The 14,264-nt window shown below is 60.5% G+C and overlaps 1 protein-coding gene across 2 annotated transcripts; it reads left to right on the top strand.

Annotated features, from left to right (window-relative positions):
- The first annotated feature begins 3,001 nt into the window (after positions 1-3,001).
- TADA1 (transcriptional adaptor 1) lies at positions 3,002-13,771 on the top strand. 2 transcript variants are annotated; one of them, XM_045838814.1, is made up of 8 exons: positions 3,002-3,190; positions 3,796-3,887; positions 4,135-4,200; positions 7,712-7,809; positions 9,141-9,350; positions 10,540-10,691; positions 12,132-12,294; positions 12,644-13,771. In XM_045838814.1, the coding sequence occupies exons 1-8, from the start codon at positions 3,117-3,119 to the stop codon at positions 12,794-12,796; spliced, it is 1,008 nt and encodes a 335-aa protein (XP_045694770.1). In that variant the 5' UTR covers positions 3,002-3,116; the 3' UTR covers positions 12,797-13,771. The 2 variants fall into 2 exon arrangements, with proteins under 2 accessions (XP_045694770.1, XP_045694771.1); XM_045838815.1 differs by having other exon boundaries at positions 3,141-3,190; positions 9,146-9,350.
- The last annotated feature ends 493 nt before the right edge of the window (positions 13,772-14,264 follow it).

Here is a 14,264-nt window from a genome sequence, read left to right as displayed (position 1 = left end):
GCTAGTCTGGCCGATAGAGAAAACCCCGGAAAATGAAATGAGGCCTAAGAATGGGAAAGAAAGTATGTTTCCCCGGACAAAAACCATCTTGTCCGCAGAGAACATCGAAGAAGATCTGCATGGAGACGGGGACCGGCAACGTCGCCGTGCACACGATCAGAACAATCACAACCGTCACAAACGGTTACTAGGGGCCTGCACGGTGCCGAGGGCTCTGTGCACGCTGGCGTGTTACAGTGTAACTCTCACGACAGCAGCTAAGAACTGCACCCTCCCCACCCTGCGGACGTGGGCACTCGGCAGGGTGACCACGTCACCTGCCCAGAGTCCCAGAGCCAGGACGGGAAAGGCCAGGATGCCGACCCCAGGCCGACGGGCAGGTGCTTGCCGTTCACACTACGCTCTTCTGTCTGCGTGTCCTTCCGGCGCACCCACACCACCGCCCATGACAGGACAGAAGAGGGGCACAAGGAACGCATGGGAAAGACGTCTTTACGGCAGCAATACCGCTTTAAGAAGACACGAGGCCTGAAGCAATCAGAAGACATGCACGACGGCTCCTTACCTTGGAGGAAGCCCTGGCTGCCAGCCCAGCCGCGCTACCTGACCAGGGTGGACGGTGGCCGCGGGCTCCAGCAGAGGCCGGGTGCACGGGTCGGTGTGACTGCAGCGTAACGGCTGGACTTCCCCTGTGGCTGTCCCTCCTTCCAGAGGGCAACGTGCAGCCGAGTCTGTATCCAGCACAGTCTCAGCAACACAGTGACGGTGTGTCTGTCTTGAATCGCCAGCTGCCATCCCAAGTGCCCAAGATCCCTCCTGTGCCTGACCCCCACCTCTCTACGAAGTGGTTCCCGGCGCCGTGGAGAAGTCCCACCCACATCTGAGCAGGGGCCAAAGGCCTCTGCCCCGCTTTCCGACTTGCTGCCTGGCCACCTGCTTCCAGGGGTCAGGAGGGGGCCTCTCCAAGGCCTGCAGTTTAACAGCTCGCGTTTTGGAAAGTGTACAGGACGGCCCCATACGTCCCCCTGATACTTTCATGCCCAGGGCCCACTTCATCCTGCGCGGGAACTCGGCGAGCCATCTGCTTACACACTGCAGCGTCCATACTGCGGCCACAGAAGCCAGGGGCGCCTCGCCGCAGGCCCCCGGAGGAAGAAGACGCAGCAGAATGTGAGGAGCAGCTGCTGGGGTTCCCCCCGGGCACCAAAACACCCGGGGCGGGGTGGGGGGGGCCTACCAGGCACTGCCCCCAGGTGGCTGCCTCTGCTCGTCCTCAGGAGCTAATTAGCGGCCCGCCCGGAGGGAAGGCCTCGTGAGGACAGAGAGACGCGGCATCCACCCGCCAGACGGGGAGGCCTCACCAGAAACCACGCGTGCTGCCCCCGGAATCTCGCACTTCCAGCCCCCGGAACCGCGGGCGAGTAGGTGTCCGTTGTTCAAGCCGCGCCCTGTGGTGCTTCGCTGTGGCACCCCGAGTAAACCAGGCACAGCTGTCTCTGGAGCAAGACGGGGTCAGGGCCCCTCGCCCCCGTGCCCTCCGAAATCCGTGTTTAAGCTCTGAGTCTACCCTCGATCCTCCGAACACCCGGATTCCGCCGGCTGCAGACGGAGAACAGCACTTTTGACCCCTGGTGGGGAGTCGGCGGTTGGCAACGTGACAATACTGATTTCCGCCCGTGCTGGGCCGCATGTGCGGACGCGAGCCCGTGGGCACGACGGGCCAGCTGTGTCTGTTTACTGACAAGAATCCGCGCCTGAGTGGACGGCGGTGCAAACCCACGCTGTTCAAGGGCCGGCAGCACTTACACAGCTTCAGCGGGTTTAAGCCGGGCCCACGAACAGAACTGTGTTTCGATAAAACTTCTAAATAACAGGATTAATAGTAAAAACAATCTCCACAGGGGGACATCTCACAACTCCACCAACATCCAGTCCCACTGCCCCAAACACCCAAAGCACCAGGACCTCATTAAATGCAGAACTGGGAAGAGTTAATCAAGCCGGGGCCAAGATTTTAAGGTATATAAGTAAAATAGCTGTATGAAAATAAATGTTTGGGATGGCTTTCCTTTGCATACTATGTGTACACAGGCTTTCTGCATCAAGTTCGCGACTGTATCACTCCCAACAGAGAAGTGATCTCAATTGTGCTGTCATTGAAATCGGGACAAAGTCCTGGCTGGTGCGTCTCGGTTGGGTGGCGTCCTGACCTGGAAGCCGGAAGGTCGCAGGTTTGATTCCTGATAATGTTTCCCTCACAGCGCTGGGTCCCCCCTCCCCCCAAAGCAAGAAAAAAAAATGTCCTCGGGTGAGGATTAAAAAAAAGATTAAAAGGACAATGTAATACCAAAGGAAAATAGTCGTTTTATTACATTAAGTTTAAAAACCCACCGAGATTCACAACTGAAGATAGGGTATGATTCTAAATTATGGGGCGTAGCGGAGAAAGCTCAGTTAGGAGTTTGGGAGGTGGTAAAACACTTTTTCTTTCCTCTCCTTTTATCCTCTGTGCATTTCCCCCCAGTTCTCATCATTACTTCACTCGCTCAGCCTGCGGTGTTCCGCGCCAGGCCTGGCAGCAGGTCCTGGCCTCACGGAACTTACTTATAGTTGGAGGGGGCACAACATTAACAAGATAACGCCAGTAAATGGCTTATCGAATGATTACTGCTCCGCGAAACCTACAGCGGAGAAAGAGACTAGAATCGATGCTGCCCGCGCTTTTGGCCCCGGGGGTGAGCTGGTGAGATGCGGACCCCCGGCCGCACAGGGAGTTGCAAGCAGGTGACAAACTGAAAGGGCGGGACGCGCCGGCCCAGCAGGCGGCGCTGCAGCCCCGCGGCACTGAGGAGTCACGTGACCCAATCCAGGGGCGGGGCCGAACAGACAGCGGAATTGGCTCCGCCCTTTCCCCTCAGACAGGCGGGCGGAGCCGACAACCAAACGGACGTCTTCCCAGCGTCGTGGGGCGGGACGGGGCGGAGCGGAGCGGGGCGGGGAAGAGGGGGCAGGGCCTCGGGCGCGGCCTCCCGCGCCAGGCCGCTGCCGCCGCGTTGGTTTTTCGGTTGTCGGGCGCTTGGCGGAGCGGTCTGCGGTCGGGCCGAGAGTTGGGAGCAATGGCGACCTTTGTGAGCGAGCTGGAGGCGGCCAAGAAGAACCTGAGCGAGGCTCTGGGGGACAACGTGAAACAGTAAGAGCCGGCGGCGCAGCCCGAGCCTCCGCGCGGGGTGCTCCGGCCTTGGGCCGTCCGAGGATGCCTCCGCCGCCTGGACCTGGGCAGCCCGGCGTCGCGGGTGGCAGGGCCTCTGTGCCAGGCGGGCCCCCGGGCCTGTCGTGCTGATGATGAGGCCTCCCTGCCTCCCTGGGGACCGGGGCTCCTCCCTGGGTGGGGTAGGAAGAGTGCGTTTCATCCCTGGGCCCCACTGAGCGGGAGCAGGCCCGGTGCGAGGCGCGCGGCGCCCCGGGAGGGCTTCCTGGAGGAGGAGGCTTTGCAAAGCCCAGGTGGGCACAGGTGCAGTGGGTGAGAGGGCATGGGCGGCAATTTCGGAAGGCACGCAGACCCTCCGGTTGACTAACAGCAGGACACTTACGGAACAGCTTTTAAGCGCTCTCAATGCACTGTTTCATCACTCCTCGCCGCGGAGATGCGCGCAAGGTGCAGTCGTTCCCCTTTGATAGGTGAGAGGACGGGCACCAGGGAGAGTAAAACGTCCTTCCCTGGGAGTTGGAGCACGTGAGGTGAACTGGGGACGGAAGCAAAGCCTGTGGTTCCCAGTACTGTCTCTGCCTCCGCAGATACTGGGCCAACTTAAAGCTGTGGTTCAAGCAGAAGATCAGCAAAGAAGAGTTTGACCTTGAGGCTCACAGGCTCCTCACGCAGGACAATGGTAAACTGAGCGCCCGGGGAACTATTGGGCTGTTCTGGGGTTTCCCCAGGTTTGCAGTAAAGTAAAGCCTTTTCCCTTAAAAAATAAGTAAGAGTTTGGCTTTACTAGTGTAGATAATGTGGGTATTTAAAATTACGTGTAAAAATGGCCGAACGGGACATCCCACATGTGAAAAGCAGGGCTGGCATAGGTGCTTCCCTTGGGACGTAATATGTGGCGTATGACCCGAGGCGCTCTTGTGTTTCAGTCCATTCTCACAACGAGTTCCTCCTGGCGATCCTCACTCGGTGTCAGATCCTGGTGTCCACTCCAGGTAAGGGGGCAGCGGCAAGGCGGGCCGGACCTCGGGCGGCAGAGCCCCGGGCACTGGGCTTCAGCTTCCTGTGACACGCCGGTGTTGTGAGCACGGGGTTCTTGGAAGGGCTCCGGGAAAATGGTATTACGTGGATACACATTCTTTTATAGAAGTAACATACTTGTGTTTGCAAACGCAACATTCTTTGAAGGGCTCGGAGAAAATGTACGTGCACGTGCTTGTGTAGAACCTGGTTAAAGCGGGCCGTCTCCCCAAACCCACACTGACTTTGGGTCTGGACTCCCCGCCCGGCTGGGTTTTAGACACTGCAGCCCTGAGAGGCGGGGAGGGGCTGGGTGCCGGGAGGAAGACGCGGAGGCCAGTGCAGGGTGGGCAACGGTGGGATTGGGGGGGGGTGGGGGGGTGTATGTGGAGGGAATGGAATCCTGGGCTTCCAGGTGTGCTCTCCGGTGAGACGCTAGCATGTTAGCACTTGGGAGGGAGGTGAGAACTTCTGTGTGTGTGTTTGGCAGATTATTGAGGGACAGCAGAAGGTTGTGGGTGGCAGGCAGCCTGGTAGGAGAAGGGGGGGAGTTCCAAGTTCAGTCTTCCACCTAAATAGGTGTGGACAGACAGACCCCCACCCAAGGGTCCCTGATTTTGGGGGGCTTAAATGGTGCAAGCCACCTCTTTCAACCATTTGTCAAAAACAAACTAAAAACTTGCCCCATGATAAAACTTATTCTGGGCTCTTGTTAAAAAGTGGATTCACAGTACCTCCTGCTGTAGATGAAGTTGAATTTTTTTTTTAAAAAAGGGTTTATGGTGATTCCGATGATCATTTGTTGAAAGCCCACGTTTATCTAGAAATGGCTGGTATTTGGGGCCCTCCCCCTCTGCCGTCCCCTGTTGCGAAATAAAGCGTTGAGAAAAGGTCTCCCAGGCCAGTTCCTCCACTCCCAGAAGTCCTTGTGGGTGGGCCCTTTGCCCGCACCTGCCCGCACCTACCCGCACCTACCCTCACGGCACAGGCTCCGGTGTCAGGTTCCTTGAGTTCTGTTCCCCTGGAAGGGGTCAGAGAGGCCACAGCGCCTCATGTCAGGGGCAGATGTGACTCTGGAGGCGTGCTCTGAAGCGCCACACGCCCAAAGGCGTGTGACCGGAACTAAAAGCCCCGGTTGACGGGCGTCAAGAGACCTGGGTTCAGGTGGAGCTTAGAGAAAGGAGTGAATTATTGGTGGTCTTAGCTGTGATTTATAAAAGAGAGACAGTACTATCGACCCTACAGGGCTATTTTTTTTTTAAACTGGCCGATTTTATTTAAATAAAGCCTTTGATAGTGGTGAATGTCATTATGGGTTATTTTTAAATACATGAAGAAACATTGGATACCTGACATTGTTTCTCCATCAACACCCAGAGTATATTTTCTCAAAATGGAATTCCTGAATGTTGCCTGGCTACATGCCGGCCTTTGTACTCCAAACCGTGGCGGGTGGCTTTTCTTCTCTTTCTCTGAGCCGGGCAGGAAAGGTGATTTTAATAATAATATTTACTGAGCGACTGGACACCTCACGCATGTCACACTGGTCCTCACCCCGCCTTTCCAGGGAGGGACAGGCCTCCTTTTGTGGAGTAGGGAACAGGCGGCAGAGAAGAAAAAGCGGAAGAACATAAACACCCCAGGCCGGTCTGTCCAGCAGGCCCCAGGGCGGGCTCCCAGCCGGAGCCCAGCCTCGGCCACCTGCCGTCACCCCTAGTCCTCACCCACGTGGCTGGCCACAGGACCGCAGCGTCCCCTGAGGGCCAGCTCCATTCCTCCCGCGGAGGTCTCTGTGGGAAACCCTCTAAGGCTGGCAGACCTCCCCCCCGGGGCCTGGGTGCCGGAGACCCCTGCAGTGGTGGGCGGGAGGACCTGACTTCCCACGGAGAAAGCTGGGGAACTTGGAGTGTTTTTTAAAAAATCTCATTGTTCTGAAAACATCAAAATGGAAACAATATTTTGCTAGGATGATGGGTGGGGTTTTTTTCTCTGAAAAATATTTTGGGGGGTATTTTTTTCCGGTGAACTATAATGAGCTTGTATTACTTTGACTTTTTCTCCGTTAACACTAAACTGTGTGTTCAGGGTTAACAAGAACAGCATAGAAGGTCTTACAGAGAAAAGCTCCCCACCCTGCACCTGTTCTCAAAGACACCTCCTGCCGTGGTTCTGTTCTTCTGGGGTCCTCTCCGGCTCCTCCCACACCGGGTGACGATTGTCCCCGGGGAAATTGACGCCGTCGGCCAATAATAATACAAGGGTGCGCTCGTGGGTGCTGCGTACTCGCAGCTGCCCGCCTGCGTTTGCCGCCCTGCGTGCGTAACCGTCCCGGTGCGGCGGTTTTAGGCGGGTTTCCCTGTTGCGCCGCTCTGTGTTCCGTGGGGCTTCCTCGGCTCCCCCGCCCCGCCTTCCTGAGCCGGCGCCCTCTGCTTCCGTGGCTCCCACAGGGTCCCCTCCTCCGCCGGCCGAGGCCGGCAGCTAGGAACAGTTCGGGTCCCCTCGGTACCCCGATTCTGTATCTCTGGGACCTCTGTCTTTCTGTCTTCGCTTGCTTAGCTTGGTCTTTCTTAAGGTGCTATGGGTTCCTGTCAGGAGTCTGGGGGTTCACCATGAAGAGTGACCTTCTCCTTGGGGGGTGGCGAGAGGACGGCCGTTAAACTGGGGCTCCTCGGATGCCAGCCCGCAGCCCGGCCGCCTCAGTGAGACCCAGCTCGTGGTCCCTTGAGCCACAGTCCACACACGCGCGCGCAGGCAGCAGCGAGCAGGCCTGGCCTCAGGGCCAGCGGGGTGCCCGAGGTCGCAGACGGCGGCCCGCTGGGTCGGTGGCCGCTGAACAGGCCGCCCTGCCCGTCTGCTTTGTGCTGAGCCCGTCCTGGGTGGGGGGTTGGGGGGAGAAAGGGCGTGTTTACAGAGCCCTCCCTGTGCCCACGACTCTCACCGTCTCCGAACCCATGTCCCCCTGGGTCTCCCCTGGGTCTCCCCTGGGCGGGTGGGCTCCTCCGCCTCCCGGGCCAGCCCACCACTAGACCCATTTCTCGGTTCTCCAGCCCGGGTCGGGGCCGGCCCGTGTCTGCTCTGCCGGCCCCTGTCCAGCCCATCCTGGAAATACGCAGTGGGGCCGTCTAGTCCACCCCTCCCTGTCCCCGTCACTGCTGCCGGGCGCAGCCCTCAACTTTCCCCACTGTCATCTCCAGCAGGGCCCTGAGCACGGGAGGGCAGTGCGCCCGGCGCACCGACCCGAACTGGGATGCACGGGCCACAGACCTGTGTTCCCGAGTGCGCCGCTTTGCTTACAGCTGGGGGACACCGTGGAGGGAGGGAATAGACATGGTCGGGAGAAGCAGGGGAGGTCGGAATTTAAGTGTCTAGTATTTATTTACGCTACTCGAGCGTGCCATACTCTTTATAGCCCCAAAGGCAAACAGCCGACACGGTGCCCGGTGGCCTGTGTGTGTTCTCTCACACCTACTGTTTTCTGTCCCCCAGAGGGGGCCGGCTCTCTGCCCTGGCCGGGCACCCCCACAGCCAAGCCCGGGAAGCCGAAGGGGAGGAAGAAGCTGTCGTCTGTTCGCCAGAAATTTGATGTAGGTTGCCCTTCGGCAGACCTCGGTAAAGGCTGCTTTGCATGTTTAAATGGCTGTGAAGTTACTGGTCATAGAGTCGGGGAGAAAAGGGGGCGCCCTGCTGGGGGGAAGGTGTTACTGTCTGGGAAGCCGGCGAGGTGCCTGAATTGTTATGATGCTGTTGTTTTTTTTGTTGTTGCATAAACATTAATGTTATCATCAGTACCTAATGATTTTGCAATGATTCAACGGCTGTGCCTCTGTTCTTTCTCCCCGGAAATATTTTTCTGGAGTGACTTCTGTCCTCGGGGCCGGGGGGCCTGCCGTCCCCTGCGCACCCGGTGGGCCGAGCCTTCGGGCTCAGCGGAGAACCCTCAGGGGCACGTGGCTGTAAAATCTGTGCACGTTTCAGGCGTGCTTACTTTTCTAGGTAAAAGTTTCTACCTAGGGAACAAAGTTTCCCCAAAATACCCTTTTATAGCTTTTGACTGGGCATGGCTCGCTTTCTGGATTAGCAGCAACGAACATTTATCTCTGCCTTTGCTGTGTTTTATATGATTAATATTCAATCTGGTGGCCACTGGTCCCCCAGAGAGGCCTCCTTGGTCCAAGCAGACATGTTTTTTTGTAAAAATGCAGTTTTTTACCTGGAAAACGGAAAAACACACAGGTGCTGCTTTTATAATAACGCAGACCTCAAACATACCCGCTGCAGAGTGCGGAGGACTGGGCCTCAGCGAGAGGGGCTCCCCCTGACGGCGGGAGACAGAACCAGGCCCTCTGAGGCTCCCAGGGGGAGGCAGAGGTTTCATGAGCACGAAAAGATAGCGAAAAAGGGTTTTATAAATCAGTGCTCGGATGCCTCGGAAGGAGACCTTTGCTGAGAGCTGCAGGTAGAAGGTAATGGCAGCTCAGCCGCCACCGCCGGGCGTGGGCCGGGCGCGTGGGCCGTCGGGTGCGCCAGGCCGTCTCGGGGCTGCACGGAAGGGCTAATGACACGCTCAGAACCACCCGCCTCCCTGAAGGGTGTGCAACATGCTCCGGCGTGTTTGGAAACAGTTTTCGACCTTCTCCTCCGCTCTCGTGGTCACTTTCAGCACAGAACCATCTCTTCTGTGATCACAGAGATGCCAAAGGTTAGGATGTCAGAACACGGCCAGCACCGCCCGAAACAGGTCTCCACTGTGCCCCAGGGACACGTGTGACTCGGTGACCCTGCGCACGTCACCGCTTTCTTGTTTTTCAAACCCCCGCCGCATGGCCTCGGCAGCACGAGCCCGGGGCCGACCGAGCCCGGCGCGCCCCGCTCCCCCCCACCGCGATGGGTGACCCTGAAACCCCGCCTCTCTCAGCACAGGTTCCAGCCTCAGAACCCCCTGTCGGGGGCCCAGCAGTTTGTGGCGAAGGACCCCCAAGATGACGACGACCTGAAGCTCTGCTCCCACACCATGATGCTGCCCACGCGGGGCCAGCTGGAGGGCCGGATGATCGTCACGGCCTACGAGCACGGCCTGGACAACGTCACCGAGGAGGCCGTGTCGGCCGTGGTCTACGCCGTGGAGGTCAGGGCGCGGGGGCGGGGCGCTGGCGCGGGTTGGGCGTGGCGAGCTTGCGTGGGTGGGGCCGGACGTGGCTGCTGGGAGAAAAGACCCCGGAAGTCCTTCTGGCCTCCGAATGGACATCCCTCCCCTCGGTTCTTCGGAGGGGGAGACGCAGCCCATTCCGAACCAGTGCTTAAGCAGAGGACGCCTTCTGCTTCCTCTAGGAGGAGGAAGGCCTACCGGCTGCAGGACGTCACCTAGGCGTCACCTAGGGGGTCACCTAGGTTCGGTCCGACGTGGGCCTTGTCACCCAGGGCAGAAACCGAGATCGAGGCCCCTAAGGATGATGACCATCTCGGGGTGCAGCCGAGACCCGGCACGTGGAGAGCCGCAGACTGGGCGTCTGCGTGGTGGGCCCTCGGCCCGGCACCCTCGTGGTCGCCGCTCGGCGTTCCCACTTAGTCGTTGGACAGAACGCCCGTGGGGGTCCCCTCCTCTCGGCTGCACCTCAGCGATCCTAAGTTATAAGCTTCACGTGGCTTCTGCGTGTGGAAGCCGCGCACTGCAGTGTGCCCTGACGTCCTGGGGTGGGGGGCGCCCTCCCGGGTCCCGGGCCGACAGCGGCTGGGCCTGAGTCTGCCGTCCCGTCGCCAGCCCGCCTTGACGTGCTTGGCTGCCTCCACGCAGGACAGCTGCTGACTGCCCGGTGTGTGGTTTCTGTCCTGCAAGTCCGCAGTTCGCGGGCTTCTGAGAGCGCCCCCCACCCCCCCCAGGAGGGCTCAGCGGGTCGGGCACCACAGCCAGGGAACCCCCGATCCTGCATTTTCTGTCCCGTGTTACAGCGAGTTCCAAGGTGGGCTGCCCCTTGTTTAGAAAGTTACTCGCCTATTTTTATGCTTTCATTCCAAGCTATCTGAACATCATTTTTGAGAGAGAGGAGCCAATTCAGAGACGTGAAACGGTTTAAAATAAACGTCCTGCAGAACAGGCTCATCTTAAACAGAGCAGATGGGAGCAGCGGCCTCGCCCCCCTCAGCAGCGGCTCCTGGGTCTGGCTCGGGCTCCCCGGGGACCTTCCCGTGGTCCCAGCGACGCCAGCCCGTCCCCATCTCCGGCCACCAGATGCCGGGGGCCATGAGTGGGTTAGTGGAAGGGTTAGGGTTTGCTTTTCAGCGGGACTTCGTGCCATGTTTCCTTTCTGTTTCTGCAGAACCACCTAAAAGACATACTGGCCTCCGTTGTGTCGAGGAGGAAGGCCTACCGGCTGCGGGACGGCCACTTCAAGTACGCCTTCGGCAGCAACGTGAGCCCGCAGCCCTACCTGAAGAACAGCGTCGTGGTGTACAACAGCCTGATAGAAAGGTGCGAGGGGCTGTGGTCAGCGCCCGCCCCCCCCCCCGGGCGGCCGCACTGCCCCGGGTGACGGGCCGCTGGGAAGGGTCGGGCTTTGGATTCGGGGAGCTTGGGGGACCCGGGCCCCAGGGGCGCTGTGCTGTCCTGCGCCGCTGCTTGGGGTGGTCGCTGGTGGGTTGTGACGCCCTTCCTGTCGGAAGTAAAGCTGCAGAGTTTGGCTGCTGCGTGGGGTTTAAGCGAAGGCCCCCCACTTTCTGAGGCTCCTGCGGGGCAGGGCAGCCCCCGTCTGGTGGTGGAGGGGGCCTGCTCTCCCTGGGAAGTGGGGGCGGGGTTTCTCGGTGGGCGGGAGCTCAGAGGAGTGGCCTGAGCTGGGCGGCGCCACCTGGCGCCTGGCAGCTGCAGTGCAGGTCCCGGCCCCCGGGTCTCCCTGGCGCCCCGAACCACCGATGTCTGAGAGGACCCGGGACACCTGCATCCCTGCGTCCACCCTGCCGCTCCCCAGAATACTTTGCCCAAAGTTTAGCCTTTGGGAAAGAAAAGTGACGGGAGTTTGCTCGCGGTAGCCGAAGTGACTGCATTTCCCCACGCGCCGGACTTGGTGCGTCTGGTTACGGGGACAGGGAGACAGGGTCCACGGAGACAGCGCGGGAGGGCTGCTGGTGAGGAGTGACAGGCAGGGGCCTGGGAGGCTGAGCAGTGGGTGGAGGGACGTGTTGACGCCCCGGGGCAGGCGGGGCGGGGCCCACGCCCATTGGCCCTCCCCGACCTGGCCTCCCGGAGCAGGTTACACAGGTGACGACTTGCGTTCTCCGTCACCTGCGGGCCTGTCTCTGGAGCATTTGTTCTCGTTTGCACGTCGTTCTTGCAGAGAACAGTGAACCAAGAAAGGGGGCCCCCTGTGGGGGTGAAATCCGGGGGCAGTGTCCCCCACCTGCCGAGTCTGGGCACCCAGGTGCGCCCCTCCTCAGAGTGGTTGCACCTGCGCCGTGACCCTCTCGGTCCTGCAGGTTCTGTCTGTCCCGTGTGAAGGCGCGGGAACCGGGCCGCCTCCCTGCCCAGTGTGTCCGGGGCTTGTCTGGGGAGCTGGCCAGACCCGCCACCTTCCGCCTCGCCGCCGTCTGCAGTTGCCTTGAATTAAGGCCCGTTGCGTTTTTCCAGGCAGAAGCAGTTCAGGGGCGGGTCAGGCTCCACGTGCTGAGCGTGGCAAATGCTTTCACGTGGCGGAGGGAGGGGGGTCAGCAGTCCTCTACGTTTCCTCTAACGCCTGACGGACGGGCTGCCTTTAAAGATGAAAACCCCAGGCCCTCCCTTTCCGCGCCAGCCAAAGAGTGACTCGGTCCCTGCTTCCCGGGAAGGGCGTGTCTATGAGCGAGTCCCCGTCTCCCCGTCCTTTTACCGGGGTGTCTCCTCCGAGCTCGCGGGACTGTCTCTGAAACGCTCTGTGCTCAGCCCCCCAGCCTTCTCCGCTCCTTGTGCCGGCCAGAACCCAGCCTCCCACCCGCACCCCGACGACGCGGAGCAGCAGGCCGCGCTGCTGCTGGCCTGCTCGGGGGACACCCTCCCCGCGTCCCTGCCTCCGGTGAACATGTACGACCTTTTCGAAGCTTTGCAGGTAACTCTCGGCCCCTCCCGGAGCCGGCCCGCTTCCTGGCCTTTTGTTTTCCGGTTTGGACTGGTCCCATGCAAGCCGCTCGTCCTGACTCGCTCAAACCCTGGGCCCAGGGGTCCCTTCTAATCCCCACCACCCCCCCCGCGCCCCCCACCTCCCAGGGAGAAAAGGAAAAGGAAAAAAGCACCCTCGCCCCCTCATTCCCGTTTCCGAACCTGGGTGTTTCCTGGGTTCTCAGTAGCTGGGTTGGGATTCGCTGGGTGCTGGCTCCAAGGTCACGGGGTTAGTGTGTTTTCTGTGGGCGTGGTCTGTGGCTCTCAAGTGTGACTGAGGGTGCTCGTGTCTGCCCCAGGTGCACCGGGAGGTCATCCCCACGCACACCGTGTACGCCCTCAACATCGAGAGGGTCATCACGAAGCTCTGGCATCCGAACCACGAGGAGCTGCAGCAGGACCGGGTGCACAGGCAGCGCCTGGCGGCCAAGGAGGGGCTGCTGCTCTGCTGAGCCCCGCCCACCCACGGGCGTGCCCCGCCCACCGGCAGGCGCGCCCCCACCTGCACTGGTGACCGAGAGTGGGCGGTCTCGGGGCCCGTCCGCACTCCGAGACTGACGGGGACGTGCGAACAGGACTTTTTGTACAGAGACGCGGCGTGAAGTACGCGTTGCGTTGCAGCCGTGAAGCGGACGCCACGAGTCTGCCTGCGCGGGGACCACATCTGCGCGCACGAGTCCCCGGCAGAGCCTGCAGGGGGCGCTCGCTGGGCCCGAGGTGCCAGGCAGGCGACGCCCCGGGACGACCCCGTGAACTGTCTTCCCCTAACTCGCGTTTCCTTCCCGGGGTCGACGTGCCCGAAGACTGTGATGGACGGGTCCGCCTGTTCATTGTTCCCGCAGAATGCTTCCCGTGCCCCACGTGGACGTGTTGATTCCCACGCGGTCGTCCCCCCGTTCCTATGAAATGTGTCTCTACCCGTTCAGACGGTAAAGGGAAACAACTCGCATTTGGCCGTGTCGCTGAGGACCCAGTCTGTTTTCCACGCATGCGTGGCCTTTTACTCAAGAGGGCTGCCGGACGTGGGGTCGGCCCTGGACAATGCAGGCGTGAGGGGCGCGACCCCCGACGCAGCCACAAATTCACCTGTAATTTGTGACTCCCCGGCACTGAGCTGTCCGGGACCCCCCACTGATCCCACATCCGCGGGTGCCCCAGCCCCCGAGGTGACACAGCGTGGAAGCATCTGGACTCCCAGCTGCGGTCGTCCGCAGTTCCGAGTGCACATGCCTCCGCGGCATCTCGCGGGAGCGCGCGCGCGCGCGCGGCCGCCGTTCCCACCGCGCTGGTCAGGGGTCAGCCGCGTCAGAATGGGACTCTGAGTGGGTTATGGGTGTACGTGTACATAGGTCGAAACGGGTCCGTGTCTGGATCTGCGTGTTTGATTCTGTACCTTAAATGTGACAAATAAACCTTTTGGGAGAAAACTGTTTGTTTGCTAAGCAGATAAGGGGTGCTGCCGTCTACAGAAACGGGGAAAGCCCTGTGCAACCAGGGCTTCAGCAGGACGCTTCAAAAGAACGTTCTAGACAAGCACGATGAAAAAGTAGGCTCCAGCCGAGGCGGGCCACCTCCCCTGCGCTCTGTGAACTACGGCAGGCTGCGAAGCGAAAGCAGACCGCCGCGTTTCCGCTGGCGGCTGGCCCGAGTCTGAAAGGCCCTTTAGACCTCGAGGTGGTGATGCCCGGGCAGTGAGGGTTTGGGGGGGCTGAATCCGCATCGCACCAGACGCGGGGGTTCTGTTTGGACGACTCACACCCGGGCCTCGCGGCTAAGTGTGTGGGACAGTTCACGCCCCAGGTGCAGAGGCTGTGGGGGTCACCGGGGCGGGCCCCACCCCCATGCTAACGGAGGTTCCTCTCCAGGACCCGACCTGCATCTGAGGGTCCACAGGACCCCAGCAGACTCTCTTCTCCCTTT

Source organism: Phyllostomus hastatus, unplaced genomic scaffold (assembly GCF_019186645.2).
Source record: "Phyllostomus hastatus isolate PE091 unplaced genomic scaffold, TTU_PhHast_1.1 phas_contig_283, whole genome shotgun sequence".
NCBI lineage: Eukaryota > Metazoa > Chordata > Mammalia > Chiroptera > Phyllostomidae > Phyllostomus > Phyllostomus hastatus.
This window is presented reverse-complemented; position numbering and strand designations above follow the sequence as displayed.